This window comes from Engystomops pustulosus, chromosome 8, assembly GCF_040894005.1.
Source record: "Engystomops pustulosus chromosome 8, aEngPut4.maternal, whole genome shotgun sequence".
Lineage (NCBI taxonomy): Eukaryota > Metazoa > Chordata > Amphibia > Anura > Leptodactylidae > Engystomops > Engystomops pustulosus.
In genome coordinates, this window is record NC_092418.1 from 76,782,529 (window position 1) to 76,804,499 (window position 21,971).

Below are 21,971 nucleotides of genomic sequence, written 5' to 3' on the forward strand. Positions count from 1 at the left end.
CTCCGTCTGGCCCCACCACTGCCTCTTCCAACCTGTTCAGGTCGAGGACTCTCCTCCGTCTCAGAAGCACTGTGTTCACCCGGCCTCTCAACCCAGCTTGGGTCTGTCACCTCATCATCCTCCGATCCCTCAGTCTGCTCCCCCCTCGGACTTCCTGCCCTGACAACAACTTCCCCACTGTCTGACAACCGTGTCTCCTCATCGTCGGACACCTCTTTACACACTTCCACTACGTCAAGAAGGTCATCATCACCCACAGACTGTGACTGGTGGAAAACCTGGGCATCGGAAAATTGCTCAGCAGCAACCGGACAAGTGGTTTGTGACTGTGGGAAGGGTCCAGAAAACAGTTCCTCAGAGTATGCCGGTTCAAATGGCAAATTTTCCTGGGAGGGGGCAGACTGGGGGGGAGGAGGCTGAGGTGCAGGAGCTGGAGGAGTGGGGATTTCGGTGACATGGGTGGACTGCGTGGAAGACTGACTGGTGGTGGACAAATTGCTCGAAGCATTGTCAGCAATCCACGACATCACCTGTTCGCACTGTTCTGGCCTCAACAGTGCTCTACCACGAGTCCCAGTAACTTCAGACATGAACCTAGGGAGTGTAGCTCTGCGGCGTTCCCCTGCTCCCTCATCAGCAGGTGGTGTCTCACCCCGCCCAGGACCACGGCCTCTGACCCCTGCAGTAGTTGGACGCCCACGTCCCCGCCCTCGTCCTCTACCCCTAGCCCTGGGGTTAAACATTTTTAAAATGAGAGTTATAACTTTTTTTTTTTTTTTACTTTTTTTTTTTTTTTTTGTGTGTTTTTTTTGTGTTTTTTGTTTTTTTTTGTGTTTTTTGTTTTTTTTTGAGTTTTTAGAACCAAACAATCCTATCCTATTGCTATGGCTATTTTCTAGCCAAGTATCAAAGGAAGCACACTACTATGCCAGATGAGATGACACTGAGTTATTGCCTAATAGAAATCCAACCCCTACTGAATTTTCCCACTTCAGCCTTTGCTATGGATATGTGCGCCACTAAGCGCAGAACACAGCGGTCGCAAGTCTCACTACAAATTGCTCAGAATTGGCAAGTACATGCACTGCAGAAACTACAGCCACCAGCAGATCAACCAGAAATCAAATATATAGAACGCTACTGTAGGCTTCAAGAAGCTATTTGTATTCTCCTATGGCTATTTTCTAGCCAAGTATCAAAGGAAGCACACTACTATGCCAGATGAGATGACACTGAGTTATTGCCTAATAGAAATCCAACCCCTACTGAATTTTCCCACTTCAGCCTTTGCTATGGATATGTGCGCCACTAAGCGCAGAACACAGCGGTCGCAAGTCTCACTACAAATTGCTCAGAATTGGCAAGTACATGCACTGCAGAAACTACAGCCACCAGCAGATCAACCAGAAATCAAATATATAGAACGCTACTGTAGGCTTCAAGAAGCTATTTGTATTCTCCTATGGCTATTTTCTAGCCAAGTATCAAAGGAAGCACACTACTATGCCAGATGAGATGACACTGAGTTATTGCCTAATAGAAATCCAACCCCTACTGAATTTTCCCACTTCAGCCTTTGCTATGGATATGTGCGCCACTAAGCGCAGAACACAGCGGTCGCAAGTCTCACTACAAATTGCTCAGAATTGGCAAGTACATGCACTGCAGAAACTACAGCCACCAGCAGATCAACCAGAAATCAAATATATAGAACGCTACTGTAGGCTTCAAGAAGCTATTTGTATTCTCCTATGGCTATTTTCTAGCCAAGTATCAAAGGAAGCACACTACTATGCCAGATGAGATGACACTGAGTTATTGCCTAATAGAAATCCAACCCCTACTGAATTTTCCCACTTCAGCCTTTGCTATGGATATGTGCGCCACTAAGCGCAGAACACAGCGGTCGCAAGTCTCACTACAAATTGCTCAGAATTGGCAAGTACATGCACTGCAGAAACTACAGCCACCAGCAGATCAACCAGAAATCAAATATATAGAACGCTACTGTAGGCTTCAAGAAGCTATTTGTATTCTCCTATGGCTATTTTCTAGCCAAGTATCAAAGGAAGCACACTACTATGCCAGATGAGATGACACTGAGTTATTGCCTAATAGAAATCCAACCCCTACTGAATTTTCCCACTTCAGCCTTTGCTATGGATATGTGCGCCACTAAGCGCAGAACACAGCGGTCGCAAGTCTCACTACAAATTGCTCAGAATTGGCAAGTACATGCACTGCAGAAACTACAGCCACCAGCAGATCAACCAGAAATCAAATATATAGAACGCTACTGTAGGCTTCAAGAAGCTATTTGTATTCTCCTATGGCTATTTTCTAGCCAAGTATCAAAGGAAGCACACTACTATGCCAGATGAGATGACACTGAGTTATTGCCTAATAGAAATCCAACCCCTACTGAATTTTCCCACTTCAGCCTTTGCTATGGATATGTGCGCCACTAAGCGCAGAACACAGCGGTCGCAAGTCTCACTACAAATTGCTCAGAATTGGCAAGTACATGCACTGCAGAAACTACAGCCACCAGCAGATCAACCAGAAATCAAATATATAGAATGCTACTGTAGGCTTCAAGAAGCTATTTGTATTCTCCTATGGCTATTTTCTAGCCAAGTATCAAAGGAAGCACACTACTATGCCAGATGAGATGACACTGAGTTATTGCCTAATAGAAATCCAACCCCTACTGAATTTTCCCACTTCAGCCTTTGCTATGGATATGTGCGCCACTAAGCGCAGAACACAGCGGTCGCAAGTCTCACTACAAATTGCTCAGAATTGGCAAGTACATGCACTGCAGAAACTACAGCCACCAGCAGATCAACCAGAAATCAAATATATAGAACGCTACTGTAGGCTTCAAGAAGCTATTTGTATTCTCCTATGGCTATTTTCTAGCCAAGTATCAAAGGAAGCACACTACTATGCCAGATGAGATGACACTGAGTTATTGCCTAATAGAAATCCAACCCCTACTGAATTTTCCCACTTCGGTCTTTGCTATGGATATGTGTGCCACTAAGAGCTAAACACAACGGTAGCAAGTCCCCCTGCTAATTCCTCACAAAATGGTAAAAGATGCAAATTAAAATAAAAAAAGTAGAACGTTATTGTAGCCCTAAGAAGGGCTGTTGGGTTCTTTGAGAATCACTCCTGCCTAACAGTAAGCTAATAGAACACCCTAACGCTTTCCCTGACCAGCAGCAGCTCTCTCCCTAGCGGCATCCAGAGACAGAATGATCCGAGCAGCGCGGCCAGCGGCTAGTCTATCCCAGGGTCACCTGATCTGGCCAGCCAACCACTGCTATCGACGTGTAAGGGTACCACGTCATGCTGGGTGGAGTGCAGAGTCTCCTGGCTTGTGATTGGCTCTGTTTCTGGCCGCCAAAAAGCAAAACGGCGGGAGCTGCCATTTTCTCGAGCGGGCAAAGTATTCGTCCGAGCAACGAGCAGTTTCGAGTACCCTAATGCTCGACCGAGCATCAAGCTCGGACGAGCATGTTCGCTCATCTCTACATAGCATACAATAGCATTACATAGCATACCACAGACTGAATTAGATGACCATGTAATACATGTTTTCATCCAAGCCCTCCATTGGATTTGGATTTGTGATAAAGTCCTAGTTTTGTCAGTATTCAGTCATGTAATAAATTGTAACTCCTTTTTATTATTTCAAGTTGCAAAAATCCTTTCCACCAGCATTGGGAAAGCAATGGTGAACTACGAGGATACCTCTATTCACTCTAATATAGAATATGATTGGGCATTGACTGATTTGGCAAGCTCTGTGTAGCGCTGCATAATCTGTATGCACTATATAAGGAAAGGAATTATTATTATCATTAAAAAATCTAAAGGTCTCTTGTACTTGTATGAACGTGTGATAAACTACCAGCCAAGTCTTTCATACAACATGCACAACATTATCTAGTGTACATTATATCTATAATATATTCCACTCTCTGGTACACCAGAAACAGAAAGCACTCAGCTCACCAAAACTCACAGATCCTTTGCACCTCCTTTGTTTAGGATGGTGCATGCAGCCAGTGTCGGACTGGCCCACCAGAGTACCAGAGGATCCTCCGGTGGGCCCTGGCTCAACCAAATACTGAACCCCAGAGGTCCATCAGAAAACACAACCATTTGGAGACTGCTAGAGTATATTTCCTGGGGAATAATGAAGAGTGGGCCACCAAATAGATTTTCTCTGGTGGGCCTAGGGAAACGCAGTCTGACACTGCATGCAGCCGTAATCCTCAGCCATCAGAAAACCCTGGAGAAAGTTTAACCCCTTAAGGACCAGGCCCTTTTTCGTTTTTGCGTTTTTATTTTTCACTCCCCACCTTCAAAAATCTATAACTTTTTTATTTTTCCATGTACAGAGCTGTGTGATGGCTTATTTTCTGCGTAACAAATTTCACTTCGTAGTGATGGTATTAAATATTCCATGCCGTGTACTGGGAAGCGGGAAAAAAATTCTAAATGCAGTGAAAATGATGAAAAAACACATTTGCGCCATTTCTTGTGGGCTTGGTTTTTACAGCTTTCACTGTGCACCCTAAATGACATGTCTATTTCATTCATTGGGTCAATACGATCACGGGGATACCAAATTTGTATAGGTTTTATAATGTTTTCATACATTTACAAAAATTAAAACCTCCTGTACAGAAAAAAAATTCTTCATTTTGCCGTGTTCTTGCGCTAATAACTTTTTCATACTTTGGTGTATGGAGCTGTGGGTGGTGTCATTTTTTGCGACTTCTGATGACGTTTTCAATGCTTCTATATTTAGGACTGTTCGACATTTTGATCACTTTTTATAGAATTTTTTCTATTTTTCAAAATGGGAAAAAAATTCCATTTGCGACTTCGGGCGCTATTTTCCGCTACGGGGTTTAACGCAGTGAAAAACGGTTATTATATTTTGATAGATCGGGCATTTTCGGACACGGCGATACCTATTGTGTTTATGATTTTTACTGTTTATTTATATTTATATCAGTTCTAGGGAAAGGGGGGTGATTTGAATTTTTATGTTTTTTTAATATAATTTTTTTTTTTTTACTTTTTTTTATTTATTTTTTTTACTATTTTACAGACTCCCTAGGGTACTTTAACCCTAGGTTGTCTGATTGATCCTACCATATACTGCCATACTACAGTATGGCAGTATATGGGGATTTTGCATACCATCTATTATAATGTGCAGATCGCACATTATAATAGATAGCCTCGATCATGACAGCCTGGGATCTTTGTGTGATCCCAGGCTGTCATGGCAACGGATCGCCGCTCCCCGGTGACGTCACGGGGAGTGACGATCGGAGCCAAGATGGCGGCGCCCACGCGCCGCCGGCTCTTTAATGCCGCCGGCAGCTTTGCCGGCGGCAATCAAAGGGTTAACACCCGCGATCGGTGCAAGCACCGATCGCGGGTGTTAGCGACGGGCGTTTGCTTCATTATGAAGCAAATGCCCGGTGAGTATGAAGAGGGCTCAGCCTGTGAGCCCTCTTCATACTCCCCCATGCGCAGTAAGACGTAAGGGTACGTCTTATTGCGCTATGGGGTTAAAGGGCTACCCAAACATGTAACATGTAGGGAGGTAGGTGATGTAAACAGTACTTCTTTATTAGGTGACAAAACTATCCATAAAGCAGGAAAATACAGTGGAAAGGTTCAACGAGTATCAACGCACACCATTTTAGAAGTGATCTCATATGATCTAATCTGATGACTAAGGCGCTTTGCATAGAAACACATTGATCCTTTCACTGTATTTTACCAGCTGTATGGATAGTTTTATCATCTAATAAAGAAGACCTGTTTGAATCTTCTACCTCTATACATATTACTGAGTACCAAAAGCCATTTCTACTTACTCCCTGGTATAGGTTATATTAAATCTGTAATGTTGTTGGAGGCCACATTTCCCTGGCTGACATGCTCACATTGTGGAAAAGTGTCATTCAGAAAGTAATTACAGCAACAGTATCAAGTTTAGGTGCAAAAACTCCATATAACAAAATTCCATGTCACATATATTTCATGCCAATTGAACTGATCACCAATAGGTAAGGTTGGATGATCAATGAACGAATCCTGAAAAACGGCTTCAACAAGTATTATTTTCTCACTTTGTCATATTTATGAAGATGTGTCCTTTAAAGGCTGCAATTCACAGCATATCACATATGACATAATCATCCCATGACATGGTGCTCCCAAATCTTTTTTGCCCAGGGACCGGTAGAGTAGATATTAATATCCTCAATCACTGGAGGAGGGTGAGGTAGAAGCAGTTCTTGGCTTGGTGAAGGAAGTTTTGCATGGGGCTTCTACTCCTCACATATCCGATAGCCATGGTACCAGAACAGCTGTACATGTGGCTTGGGCATTGGGAGATGTAGGTCTCACAGATGCAGTGTCCAGACACCTCCACTTCTTTAGTCAGCTGCTGTTTCCACCCAATCCTCCTCATGTGTTCTAGGACTAAATGATCCAAGCTTGGTGGTTGGGGAACCCTTACGTATAGGGTGACTAATCCCAGAACTCTTATTTTGTATGGAGCAGTTCTGGATGACTTCTGGTCCCCTATTATACTGATTGCTCAAAGTCCCAGCAGTCATACCCCACATGATCAGATATTTATACAATTATAATTATAAATATGGTATATTTTATTATTTTTTTCTATATCATATTTGTTTAGTAGAGCAGCATGGAGGTCAAAGATGTTAAATTCTAGAAGGAGTGAAGCTTTTCCCATCACTTCAGAGACTGCTAGGAGTTAACAGCTTTGTCCTGTAGAGTAGTAATTAGTGGATTTGCCACAGCTTTTCATGACTTGCTGACCTCCAGCCTGGGCCCAGCATCAGAAAGCAAATGACTGATTGATTCAATTACCGTGCTGTCTTCCCAGTCACCATCCCTTCTGTGATGGTGCTGGACAGTCTCTATTAATGATGCTCCAGACTGTCCCTTCTAAGTCTTTTCTCATAATAAACTGTTTGATGTGTACAGTCTCTTAGCTCTGTTTATGAAGACATATAAGTGTCAAGGTGTTCTGCCCATTACGTGGAATTATTCACTAATTAATATATATAACAACTCCCGAAAGCTTCTAATCTTCCGATTGACTTCTCCATTACATTTTTATACTTAAAGGGGTATTCCAGAATAAGCATAATTGATATACAAATGGGTCCTTAATATATAAGCTAATATGTAATTAGCTGTTATTTTGCTCCCCTTAGCAGAAAATGCTGGTGACATACACTGTAATGAAGAATGAAATTCTACTGGCCCTTTAATCAGATTGATTTTCTCCACCCGGAATAGACACAGGGCAGACGATGGCTGCTGGTCACATGTCCACATCACATGTCCTGCACCGGCCTGTGATCACCAACTGGTAGGCTATAGTTGGGTGGTTGCAGCACTGGGAGCAGAACATAAGTGGTATGAGGAAAGCCCATAAAACTAACTATTTAAGCTCCATTTTGTGACTAATGACATTGAGTTTTGTTATATTCATTTATTTATAACATTTTTTGTATCAGACGTTCATGTTCCTGGAATAACCCTTTAAGTATTCATGAAAAATATTTCAAAACTATGCAATGCAAGAGAGACCTAAGTCATTTTTGGTCTTATATGGACATATCTGAAAATAGTTATTTTTAGACACTAGTTGCCTGCTTCGTGATAGCCATAACCATATGGTGCCTCCAGCATTTCTTGGAAATAGAATATGATACAATGAAAAAAATTGCACTTTAAAGAGGACCTTTGACCCATTTTACCAACTGTTACTCTCTGCTTTCTAAATCCCCAGCCTTATTTATGACTTCTTATTTGTTACATTTATTTTTCAATTTAGAGAAATATTTGAGGGCTTTTTCTCTGCAGGACAAATTGTTCTTCTCACCGGCACCATTTTATATTCCATGTAATGTACTGAGTAGCTGAAATAAAATCCACATGAGGTGATATTGATGAAAAATGAAATGTAATTTGCATATTCCATCTTTATGATCACAGAGATACCAAATTTATACTGTTTATACTATGTTTCAATAACTTTCAATTATTATAAATACATTATGAAAAAAAAATGTCATACTGGTAAATGGAGCTGGGAATAGTTTCACTTTTACCAAACCAGCTACCGTTTGCATTGCTACCGGATTGGGAAATGTGTGATCTTTTGATAACTTTTTATTCACCATCTAGCAGGGTCTATTACAGATAATTCTCTGAAAGCTATGAGAGCCTCAGGGAGGCTAACTTCTGTTGTAGTAACAGCACAATTTGATTTTTCTCTTTAGCACGACTGTTTCTGCTTATTACACTCTTTAGTATCAATGGGGTGGTCCTAGGCTACAGTAGTCAGCCTGGTACTGCCCATCTGACAATAGAGGACACTAATTACTCGTATATGGGGCTATAGAAAACCAATCCAGAACAACGGAATCAGTGGAGTGAGACCTAGTAAGTAAATCAGGGGGAGGTGCTGTAGGGTCTACTTGAAGTAAGACTTTATATAATACAGGTTTCCAAATAAGAACAAAAGACAGGAAAAGCTGATAAATACCAAAGCTAATGATAAATATTTGACAATGAAAAGGGTTAGTACGTAATGTAGCAGGGGAAGGCTGGCAAGCTTTAGACTGCTGGCAAGAACTTGATATGACTTGTTGTGTTACATTTGATGTTTAGCTATACCAATTAGTTTTCTAGATTTTCTGCCAGCCCTCTCAAGCTATGAAAGTAAGAAAGGAAATCTAAGGAAGGAGGTGAGACATAAGTGAAATGGGAAGTGATGTATGACTTGACGTAATATTGGAGCAGGGAAGGAACCCAGGGAAGGAGCCATATGTGCCAGTAATAAGGCAACTAATAATGTGTTGCATTGACATCATATTTAAGACTAGCCCAACACACCCCTACAAGAAAAAAGAGAACAACCAGAGGATAAGTCAGTTAAGACATTTAGAGAATAAAGGCCAATGTGAAATACTTACTCCTGACATAGGGGTGTAGGCAGGAGGAGGGCTGTGTCCAATTTCACTCTGATAGGAAAGAAAATGGGATGATGGAAATAAGAATGCAAAGAATTCATGAGCGGTATGAGAGTAGTAAGAAAAACACATGCAGCCTATGTTTGGGGGCATGTATGTTATCATATAGAGGCTTTAGAACAGTCTTTGAAACAAAGATGCTTGACATGGAGACCGGCAAAAGAATCATGAACTTTGAGGATGTTAACATTTCTTAAGTACCGGTAAGGCATCCCCACGGTAGAAAAGTTGTAAATCATTGCTATAAAGCCATGGAAAATACTGCTCTTGTCATGTAAATTATACCAAGAAAAGTAAAATTTACATGTTACCAACCAGGCAATGAAATCAAAATAGGTTCAATTTCACGTAATCTCAATAAAAGCATGGACAGATATCTTTAGATTTCACCAAGAATAGATGGTATGATAGAGGTATGTAATGGCATCCATAGAGGAAAAAAGATATTGAGACATACTAGTGAAAAGGGGAAAGGGTTCAACCCACATACAGGTTATTAAGATTCCTGCAAGATTTGAAATGTCTACATGATGACTTTTTTCTGATCTGAAATTTGGATTTTCTGGAAAAAGAATACAACCTGAAGTTACTTCCTAAGCGGTTGGATGTGATGACTATTATTTAGGAGGAGCAGGTACATACAATATGTTGTATGTCATAGTAGGCTCCCATTAAAGCTAATACATAGCATGGCTACAACTGGATTCACAGTTCAGGAGCATGTTCAGACCTCAACGCCCCTGTGCAATGTCCCTTTTGGTAGACCATGATCATTTTGTTGTTCTAGTCATAAAAGTGTCTAAAACCCCCTGTTAGCGTTTCTTAGACAGTTTAAACAGATTGATAAATCTGTCTCATTATGTCCTTCTACTCTACCAAAATAAAGCAGAACTTCGGTCCTTCTACTGCCTTCCTTAGATTTCCCCTCAAATAACTAACATACAGTATAAAATAAAATATAGAGGAATTCTCAAAATGTTATACATCAGTTTTCTTGCATGTAAAAGGTTGCAAATTTGGCACGTCATATTTATTTATTTTTCTATTTCTCTGAATACTATTAATCACCCATGGCTAGAAAAGTGGTCATCATTGGGTCAGTGCCAGGCTGTGATTTACTATCATTTTTCCGGCAATTGCACTAAATATGGTTTTTGTTTTTGACACCTGAGCAGGCAAGATATACGGCAAATTTTAATACATTTCTAAAAATTGGGCATATTTTACAACAACACATTTCAGAATAAGAATCTGTCTTTGTGTCTTTACTAATAAATGAACACTTTTCAATGCTTTTCAATTTCTTCTTCAGCTTATGACCTCACCCCAGGGCTGCTATCAGGCACAAGATTACTAAGTCTATAGGTCATAGAGCTACTATAGTATGCCTAACATCATGCAAATATTGGGAACCCTCCAGACACCACTGTCATCATATTATAATATCAAGGTATTTTAATTCACAGTAACACTAGTAGTATTTGTAAAATATATCCAAACATGGGTTCTATTGTTTTACATTTTCCTGCTAAATTCTATAAATGTGACATGGGGGTTGATTCCAGCCATCTCCAGATTGCCTGTGCTGACAAGGCTTGAAGGCAGTAACCTATAGAACCTGTATCAACTCATCCGACAACAAACATGACAGTAATAGACATTTCCCTTGGCTTGACATTAAGATCTTGGAATACTAAGTACAGCTCCATTCAAATCTAATTTATTGCTATCTTAGCTTGATGTTTTGCATTCCTTTTAATGCTTTCATGTCAAAACACAAGCCTCCCATTCCTGTAGTTGACAAATCAATATGCAGGAAAGACCACTCTTGAAATTAAAAATTAAATGCTCAATGGTAGACAGAATAGAAAGGTACACAGAGATCGCCTCCATTTACTTTACTCCTCTACCCAATAGGGCATCACAATTTAATTGTCCTACCTCGAGCACACAAATGGGGGATCAGTATATTCAGTCATGAGAAAAGGAAGTACCGTATATACTCGAGTATAAGCCGACCCGAGTATAAGCCGAGGCCCCTAATTTTACCACAAAAAACTGGGAAAACCTATTGACTCGAGTATAAGCCGAGGGTGGGAAATGCATTGGTCACAGCCCCCCCAAGTATATAGCCACCAAGCCCCCAGTAGTATATAGACAGCAGCCCCCTGTAGTATATAGCTGCCAGCCAGCCCCCAGTAGTACATAGCCTGCCAGCCGCTGCCCCAGTATAGTATGCCAGCCCCTGCCCCAATATATAGCCTGTCAGCCCCTGCCCCCTATATGTAACCTGTCAGCCCCTGCCCCCTATATGTAACCTGTCAGCCCCTGCCCCCTATATGTAATCTGTCAGCCCCTGCCCCAATATGTAGCCTGTCAGCCCCTGCCCCAATTTGTAGCCTTTAACCCCCTGCCCCAATTTGTAGCCTTTAACCCCCTGCCCCAATTTGTAGCCTTTAACCCCCAGCCCCAATTTGTAGCCTTTAACCCCCTGCCCCAATTTGTAGCCTTTAACCCCCTGCCCCAATTTGTAGCCTTTAACCCCCTGCCCCAATTTGTAGCCACCAGCCCCTGTGCCCTCTTAAAGAGCGGGATCCCCGGCCCGTTATGGAGCCAGGTCCCCGGCCCGTTATGGAGCCGGGTCCCCGGCCCGTTATGGAGCCGGGTCCCCGGCCCGTTATGGAGCCGGACAGTTAATTTAAAAAAATTAAAAATCTAAACTCACCTTTTTGGCGGCCGCGCGAGTCTTCTATGCGATCCCTCTGGCTGCGGCGCCAGGTCCGTGCGGCGCGCAGCTCTGACGTCAGCGCAGCGGCTGCCGGCACACACAATATGATCGCGGCGGCGGCTGAAGTCAGTGACTCGGACCTGGTGCCGCAGCCAGAGGGATCGCATAGAAGACTCGCGCGGCCGCTGAAAAGGTGAGTTTAGATTTTTTTTTTTTTAGTCTTTTTTTTTAGCTTTTTGACTCGAGTATAAGCCGAGTTAGTGTTTTTCAGCACATTTTTTGTGCTGAAAAACTCGGCTTATACTCGAGTATATACGGTACATCCCTTTTAGATTCTGTGGTGTTACATGTCAGACCCTTAGAAGGTTTGAAAATAATAAAATAAAATACAAACTCAGATGCACAATTCACAAGAGATTCCACCATGACAATGTCTGTTTACATTAAATAAAGCCAAAATGTTAAGGCTGTGTATGAAAACCTTTGTAGCCTCCAGGAATCCATAGGTTGTTGAATCACATTTAGCAAAAATAACTTGGAGTAATTGTTTTCTATAAAACTTTATCAGTCTCTCACATCTTTCTGGAGGATTATTGCCCCTTTCTTCTTTGTGTTGCTTTCTTTAATTGATGTGTGTGGTCATCTGCTTCTGCACAGATCTTTTAAAGGGGTTGTCTGAGATAAACTTTATATCAGGGGTCTTGGGTGGTGTAACAAAAGATACCTTTCTTCTCTTCTTTGTTCCAGTGCAACACTTGCCAGTCTGTTGGTATACAGTGGCTCAGTATTGATGTCACCTTGACAGTGTGCACTGGCTACAATCTACCGCATTTATTAGAATGTAGCGGGTGTGAGCTGTCCATTTGACATTACCACTGAACCGCTGTTTAACAACAGGCAAGTGTTGGCAGGAGACACTGTAATGGGACTAAAATGACAGGAGATGAAGAATAATGTGAACCTAACTGTTCATAACCAATCTACCTTCCAAGACCTTAATATTCCATTCATGAATATTATCCTAAGGTCCATGAAGGCAGATCGGTCATGGACAGTTAGAGATCAAATGACCCTCCATATGGTTGAATTTGTCCAAAATGGTGTTGCCCATTAAACATCTCCTCCTTTGGTCTTGTCTACCCAATGGGCATTGTTCTGGAAGTGTTGTACTTTTACAGGATTGCGTAGATGGTAATGTGTAGACTTCTCTGGTGCAGCCATGATCTTTTTACAAAAGAGAAGCGTTCTCCTGGTTTTCTACATAAACAATTTTTCTCAATTATTAAATTGTTTGGCAATGACATGATGAATAGCTGCAGTTGTGCCTCTAAGATAATTACTGATGTCTTTTCTTCGTAGCATTGTGTCAACACACACCTAAATGTGCCAGACCGGGAAACTGGTGGACCCACTAGATAATCATCTTGTTAGAAGTGGCATTTTATTATAGGCAGCTGGCTGATACTAACCATAACCATTCCCTTCTTATAGTCTTATTCTATGGCCTAGATTTTTTAAAATAATGAAGGTAATCGGTTGTGTGTTGATTTTCTGAGATTTTATTTTACTAATTTTAATACCTTCTTAAAAATAGATTTTTTTTAAAAAAATTATGTCCTAATACCTTAAAGCATAAGATTCAAAGAGAGTTTTCTCAAGACTGTACACCTTGTATTTGAGAGGAAGCATGAAATCCCTAAGGAAATCCAAGTAAACAGAGCTGGGTGATACAAACTCTAAACAGATATTTCCTTTGGTGAGAATTGAACCCACGACCCCAGTGCTTCAAGGCAACGGCACTAACTCAATCAGTATTTGAAGTGTGGAAGGAAACTCATATACCAGAAAGGAACCTGTTCAAACATAGAGAAACATACAAGTTCCATACAGATGTGTTCTTTCGATGCATTTTTTAATTTTTGGGTGAATTATTATTCTAACCTCATAAATAACTTTACTTATATACAGAACATAGTCAGCTTAGACCGTCTAAAATATAGCATAGACAATGTTATATGCCAGCGATGGCGAACCTTTTAGAGACCGAGTGCCCAAACTACAACCAAGTCCCACTTATTTATCGCAAGGTGCCAACAAAGAAATCTAATTAGCGATTTACACTCCCTGTTCTGTCACAGCTTTCATTCATATCAGCACCCTGAGGACACCAATAAAGCAGAAAATAGAAGAAATTTGGATGATCATTGTAGCTTCCCTCCAGGGTCCCATAAACATGAAGAATTGTCAGGGTCGGAGCAGGAGCTACAATGATAATCCAGATCTGTCCACACCTTTCCACTCCTCCAGATAGCGCTGTCACTTTAATATAGCTCTGTGCACAGCAAGTCCTGGGCTGTCTGGGACTGCAGAAAGATACATGGAGTCCTCTCTGGTGATGGCCTGGGTGCCCACAGAAAGGGCTCCGAGTGCCACCTCTGGCACCAGTGCCATAGGTTCGCCACCACTGTTATATGCCGTAGTATCAGAGTATTCTGAAGTCGTTGTTGGAGGTTAATCAGCTATCTGTACTTTCACTGATTTTATTTGTGGTGAGTTAATACGTTAATATGTCCTTGATGCATCCTAGATTCACTGTAAGTGGAGGTATTGTTTATATGTTGCAGTAGCACTATACAACAATTACAGTGATATAAATTTACAGTAACATGTGGATGCATCCACGTAGGGCAACAACAAACAGCAATCATAGAAACATTTTATTGTCTGTAATAATTTTTGAGAAATAAAAGCTAATACCTCCACTTACAGTAAATCTAAGACAGCCATCTGTACTATTTGGTTTTCTATGATGGGGTGAGATATAAGATATTCTCTATACTGTGTTATATCACTGCATTACATAGCTAATAAAGCAGTACAGAGTCAAAAAAGTAGACCTCAAGCAGAAAACCCTTTCAAGTGTGTCTTTGCTCATCAAATTATTTTCCAAACAGAACTGTTGTTTGCTCAGGCTGAAATGTTTCTCATTTCCCTCACCACATATATTTGATAACAGTGAATGTCAATGAAATATCAGTAAAGCTTCTTCCCCGACACCCCAAGAGCAATGTACCTCCACAATATTGAAGTAAATAGCACAGCCTTATTGGCTAAAGATATTGCTAGATTTTTTTTTACAGCAATGTGATTTTTATTTTTGACCTTTAAGTTCCTATATTTGGTGTTGCTTTGAGTTTCAGGCGCATGGTTGAGTAGCCTCATGACTTTAGATACCATGGGAGAGAAGTGACCAAGATGACAGCAGATGTAAATAAATATCATTTTGGGATGTGTGGCTGTTTATTAAACTGGAGCATATGCAGAAATAAGCATAATTCATATTTAATTATCCTGTGACTTTGGAGGAGACACAGAAGAGAAGATGCCCGCTTGTCACATGTTATACACCTTCCTGGGCAGGTCATGTGATCATCCATTTCTTCCATTGTTTGCGTGAACAGAAATTAGTTTATGTGGTTACCAATTATCGTGTTCAGCCAGAATTCCATGTGCATTGTTTGATTAACAATTCAGCAAGTTTATTGTGCAGTTTCTTAATCTTTCGTAAATAGCTGTTACTATGCATTCTGGATCATATATTTTCCATTCTGAACTGACATACGGTACTCAAATTGATTTCTTCCAGAGAACATGGGATCTGAGTGCATTGGAGTAGAGAATATTTGAGAACACTCGAGAATACTATTAAAAATATTTGACAACAGTGGAGTTATACATTATATAAGCTAAGGAACCATGTAGACCATATGTTGCCAAATGTCACCAGCTTTACTAGTATCTTTAGTATAACTGGTCTAGCTGGTGATACATGGGTTTTGATCATTGTTAGACTGGACTGCCTAGGGCCCACAAATAAATAAATCTATTCTTAAAATTAACCTATCACCACATTTCCACAAATGCTGCTAGTGACAGGTTCCCATAGGACAAAATTAACTACCGTAATTGACACCTTTCTTTTACACAAAAAAATGTTTTATCTCCATAAATCAACTTAATGTTATATTTACTGGCCTTATAGGGAGTGTGTCCTGCTAGGCCTTTCATCTATTCCTCCCCATGTTCCATGCCTCTGCTCAGCATTCAGCACTTAATGTCATGTGACCAGTGTGATGTCATCTAAGGTCCTTTACCCCATTACATTTGCAACATTTGTGCCAGCCAGCTACAACTGCAATGTCTACAACATGAATGTATCCAATCACATGAAATCACAGCATGCCTCAATGGACTTCTTCTTCACGCCATGCTTCCATGGAGGAATTGTGGGATTTCATGTGATCAAATACATACATGGGTTAGAGGTTGCAATTGTAACTGGCTGGCACAAATTTCTTTTTGTAGTGGCCTTTGCCTTGGACTGTAAAATCCTGGAAGCCATGCAGTAACTTGCTGACTGGTATTCATCTTTAAGTAATCTCTGTAAACACAGGACAGATAAGATGCTGCATACTCTGCATGTACCACTCATGCTAATCGTTGGGATTTCCGATATTCCCAATTAGCTGATATCCATGACTGATTCTATAGATACGTCACCAGTATCATAATCCTGGAAAACTCATGTAACCTGTTTAACTCTTTAACAGTTTTAAATACAGAAATAGTGTCAATTACAGAGAAAATTATACCACAGATAGATGGAAAAATTGATCTACTTTTGAATGGATGTTGACACCTTTTTCCATCACTTGTGTGTTGTATTTCAGTCATCCACAGATTTTGTTTCCCTGGCTCTCTGAAGGATGGATTACACTGCATTCCTTGTCCTGTATAGCAATGTGTGATGTTGTATAGAGAAGAACGGGATGTCCTTGTGAACTTAATAATGGTTTTCGCACTTCTCTTGTCAGAACATGAGACTTGTACAGCGTGTATTTGATTGTATAAACTTCCTGCCAGGGCTCTGGCTGCAGCATTGGATAAAATTATACCGGGGGCATAGAGCAACATGTAGAAAATAAGATGTGTTTATGTGCTCGGCTACATGTTCTCAAATATATAAAACACCACGATAGAAGTATATTCTTGTCACTGCCTGTAATACACAAATGTCATTTACTTCTATTGCCATTAGTGGGACAAAAATTATGGTTTAATATTATTTTGTGAAAACATGGTGACATTTTGTAGAAGAAAAAAAATTGTCATGATTAATGTAATTAAATATGTGATTTTTGGGGGGATCCCTTGCAATCAGCAGAATGGAGAACACAAGTTCCTCATATCTGCTCTGGGCGTCCATGTTTGGTCTATCCTGTTGACCGACCAGAGGTCCCTCGAAGTCAATGAAGCAAAGGATAAAAGCTCCGTCTGACTTCCAGATCTGCATAAAGTGCAGCTGTTCCCTGTGATCATATATTTATCCGCAATGTATCCTGTGGATAGGGGATGATTATCATTTATAATCAACCCCTTTAATGATTGGCGTACTCGATAAACAACATGTCTGCATTACTAAGAGGTTCCAACTTCTTAGTTATTCTTGTGCGTTCCAATTCTTAAAAATAGGAGTGAACTGAAACCAGGCCATGTGACAATTGTAAGTGATGTCACTGGCTTGAGAAACAGAAGTGATGCTCAGCTTATTGTTAGTTTTATTTTTAAAACCCTAAATGGTTTCTCCAGTGACAACAACATAGCTCCTATCCACGGTCTCCATGAGGCTTTGCCTTCACTAGAAACATTTAACTTCTTCCCATTTGCAGTACATCCATCTTATTGGAGAAATATATTATACAGTTGCCTAGACTTACTGCAGCTATCCAAAGCATATAAAATCGCTCCTGTGTACCGTAGTTATTGCTAGTGATGTTATTAATCTGGAGGACTAAGAAGCAGTATCTTTATACTGCCGTGTAATTATGTTGTGTAATCCTGTGACTGGGGTCTATATTCATGTTCCTGTGATGGGGAAACCCACGATGAGTTAATTTGTCAATTTATTTAGAATTTTCTAGAAGGGATAACTGAGAAACTTTAAAGAATATTGTTATACCAGTAGCAAATTAGCAATAGAAAGTAAATCATATGTCCCAACTTCACCAGCAGGACGCTCCTGTATTACCTGGTTTATCTAAATTTCCTTGGTGGCTTGGCTTAATGCTTCACCATTCTGCTGCTGATCTCAGGCAGGGGCCAGTAAATATAAGTGAAGGGGCTACATACAATGGGACAATATAAGTGATGGGCCACAAAAGGGGTTGGTCTTCATAAATGGGGCCTCCAAAAAGAGGATAAATGTAACTATGGACTTTCAAAATAGGAGGATATTATAAGTGGGTTAAAAGGGTGGAATTCTTACCATGTGGGTGAAATGATGAGTTAAGGCCACAGAAAGAAGATATTTGCAGTGTTGAATCACTGGAAGGGGGATTATTCATTTTTGTGTCCACAAACTGTGGCATTGTATAGGTTGGGAGAACACTAGGGTATAGGTTAGAAGGTGGCTAGAAGCCAGAATGAATACATGAAAATCATCCTGGATCCTTCCTTCTACAACTTGAAGGTTGGGAGGTATGGATTTATGCTAAATGGAATCCCTTCCAAGCCAACCAGACAACTGATTTGTAAAAGAAAAGTCCTTACACCAGGATTTAGCAAGACATATTACTAAGGATGTAACACAATCCTCCCGGCCGCTCACATCCTTCCCCCTAAGCAGGGCACAATTAGATTTGGGACTGTGTGTGCCAGGGGTTCATTTTAGGTGTGCACAGCTGGCTAGGTATGACCCGAGTTATTGAACACAGCGCTGATCTTTGCAGTCTGATGACAGCATTCTCTGACAACAAACAAGGGCCCGTCTCTGGGGCTGCTCTTTCCAATCTGGTTTTGATCTCGTCTCTGATCAGTTGCAAATAGCAGCCAGTGCCTTTGAAATGGAGCTGTGTTTGCTCGGGGAGGTTGGGATTCGGACTTGTTTGCTTGGCCAAATCACTGGAGGAACATTTTGAGTTGTTCACTTCAAACATATCTTTAAAAGGCAGGAAAGCCAAGATTTAAGGAGCACTAGAAACACCTCTTTGGGTCAATTCATCGATTTTGCAGGGATAATTATAGTAGCTGTTGTTTGCAACATGCATGATGATTCCTTTGTGTGTAATTTGAGCCGGAGGTGCTTATAAGAAACTAAAAGTACATACATTTGTGAGATGTTCTGAAAATAAGAACCTGGATCCTTCTTGCCTAGAATACATGTCCATCAATTATTATTGTATTATCTAGATCAGACCTGCGCATTGTACAGCCAAGGGCAACATCCGGCCCTGCAATTATCCCGTGTGAGATTGTTGAAAAATTTGAGTTCCTCTCCCTATCATTAAACAATTATACATTTAGCTCCTCCATATTTTCATTCAACCATTGAAATGTTTTATTTAATATTTTTATGTAGCGATAGGTTTTATATATATTCAATACAGTATATAGATATTGGGTAGAACTGAATTAAGTATATTAGTCTGGCCCACTAAAAGCATTCCTCTAACATTCTGCCGGGATCCTGCGGTGATCGCAAAGACACCTTATGGGCACCTTGGGCTTATGATGTAGAGTCACTTGAGGATGCAGGAAGGGGTTAATGTCCACTACATCCTACATGCCTTGGATAGTACCAGTATAAGTTAAACTTATACAATGTTTTTATGCAAAGTCTTAAAGTTAATTACATATTCCAGCTTCACTTTATCACTTACATAAGTTCCCATAATTGATTTGGACTATGCATCATTCAGTAAGGAGCCCAAGGTGACCCTCTCCTCCCCTAAATCACTGACTGGTGTTTTTTTCCCCTCATTTTTTGTATATGAATCATGTTCCAGCTCACTGTACAATGAAAGGAAGATCAGTTACGGACTGAAGTACATCCAATTTGGCAGCTGTGCAATCTCCTGTCACAAAATCTGACCTTACGAACACATTGGAAAAGTGTCACAAATGCAGAAGGAAGCAAATAAACAGTCTGGGGTAGTGAGAAAAGGATGGAGTAGAAGAGGACGGGTAGACATATCAGCTCTTCATCTTCTGGTACAAAGCGGCAATCAAGGCACATTCTATGTTTCCCAAAGAGGATCATTGAGGGTAAAAGAAGGGGTTCCTTCTAGTTCATGCCGTGAATGCAAGACACTGAAAACAAGAAATTCTTTCACTTTTTTAGTGCTGAATAGCAAGTTGATGATAATTTCTTTCTCTTTCCTGCTCCATGGTGCTGCCATCTGTAATTGAGCTTCTTGTCTGGTCTTTTTTGAGTTCTGAATGGAGTTGATGAGGAACGGCAATGTAGAGCGGGTCTGACTATGCAGGAAACCTCACAAGTGTTCACCCCCACACCCATGCCCAGCTGTGCTGAGATAACACACATGCCAAGCAAAATATCATGTACTAGATACACACATAATAGGTGATAATAAATCTATCAGTCATATTAAATGGTCATACAACTTGGGCTTTTAGATTTGGACACATACATACATTAGAGTGTAACTAGTGGTAGCAGCCATAGCAGCTGCTATGGGGCCCTCAGTGTCAGGGGGCCTGGCACTTGACCTGACACTGTGAAGAAAGGAGGATGTGCACCATTACATACATATCATGCCGCACATTGCATGGCATAATATGTATTTCACAGTGTACATCTTCCACAGTACACAGCTGAGCCAGCAACTCAGATAACAAATGATGGGAGAGGGGACAGCAGGGCTAGGAATCTCTCATCTCTACTTCCTGACATCTACTTCCCCCATATGTGCAGCAGCTACAGGGCCCCAGGAAAAGAAGACTGACAGTGAGTATATGGATATGTAAGCATGAGTGTATACATGTGTGTATGTGATGTGTATATGCTCTAGTTGTGTATAAATGGTTTGTGTATATATGCTGTTTATCTGGTTATGGTACTGTATGCATGTGTGTATATGTGATGTATATATGCTGTATATAGTGTATGGTTTGTATATGCTGTAAATGGAGCATGGTGTGTATGTGCTGTATGCGTGTGTATATGGTGTATGGTGTGTATATACTGTATGTATGTGTTTATCTACTTGATGTTTGTTTAAGATGTGTATATATTGCATGTACGATTGTATATGTAAGTGCATACATGTGTGTGCATAAGTGTATAAATTGGTAAATTAATGTAAGAATGTCAGGATAATTGGTGTACAGAATAGATTGTCAGCTGCAGCTTATTGTGTCGGAAAGTCAATAATATGGGAACGGGACACCAAATTGTGTTGAAACACCAAACGTGTAGCCCAAGACAGCCAATGCTGGCTTCTACCAATTTAATTGTGGAATTTAGACATCCCTCAGTAGCATTGCTTGCCTGACATTTTTTTATCTCCTATCCATTGCAAATGAACAATCCCTTAATTCACACATATTAAGTGCAGAACCAATGCATATAATAACCATGCCAAAGAGACTACAATCCACATTATAATTCTTCATTATAATTCATTATAATTAAAGGACAAGTGGATTCAAATCTAACTATTAGAAGGGAATTACCTGTCCTATCATCCAGTCATATCACTGGATTTTAAAAATGAGCTATATATATATTAAGTATAAAATAATGTTTTCATACAAGTTCAGTAACACAAAGTATTTTAAACATTTTAAAATAACATTTAAATTAAGTTATTCTTCAATTTGCAGGAGGTTTTGCTTCTCGTGCAGTATCAGCAGCCAAAAAACCTCTGCCACATAGTACAATATTAGTGTCTGGTAATTGACTGACTGTCATTGCCAGTCAATGGTATATAATATGATAAATATAACTTTTGGTCTAACATTTTTTGTATTACACCTTTGTATATATTTTATCATCTTTAACACGTTCTTCTATCTTGTGGAGGGAACACATTTTCAGCACCTTGGTCAGCAACTCTGCCGTGGAGTTTGTGAACCTTCCTGCATTTGGACGTTCCTAATAATGCAGCAAACACCCTTCGGTAACACCCGTGACCGATCATGGGTGTCAACCATTTAAAGGTAGCTGGCTAATGTCCCAGGGCATTTAAATGTTGGCGGCGCATGGGCACCACAATCTTGGATCTGATCGGTGCACCCCATAATGTCATCAGGGACCAACAATCCAAGAC

At 40.5% G+C, this 21,971-nt stretch overlaps 1 protein-coding gene across 3 annotated transcripts in view; it reads right to left on the reverse strand.

Annotated features, from left to right (window-relative positions):
- ERBB4 (erb-b2 receptor tyrosine kinase 4) overlaps positions 1-21,971 on the reverse strand; it is a 642,433-nt gene that overhangs the window by 16,996 nt on the left and 603,466 nt on the right. For 2 of the 3 annotated variants that reach the window (XM_072121351.1, XM_072121353.1), the window contains exon 26: positions 9,057-9,104. The exons of the other annotated variant lie outside the window; for it this stretch is intronic. In XM_072121351.1, coding sequence (XP_071977452.1) covers positions 9,057-9,104 — 48 coding nt within the window. The remainder of the gene's footprint in view (positions 1-9,056; positions 9,105-21,971) is intronic. 3 annotated transcript variants of the gene reach the window in all.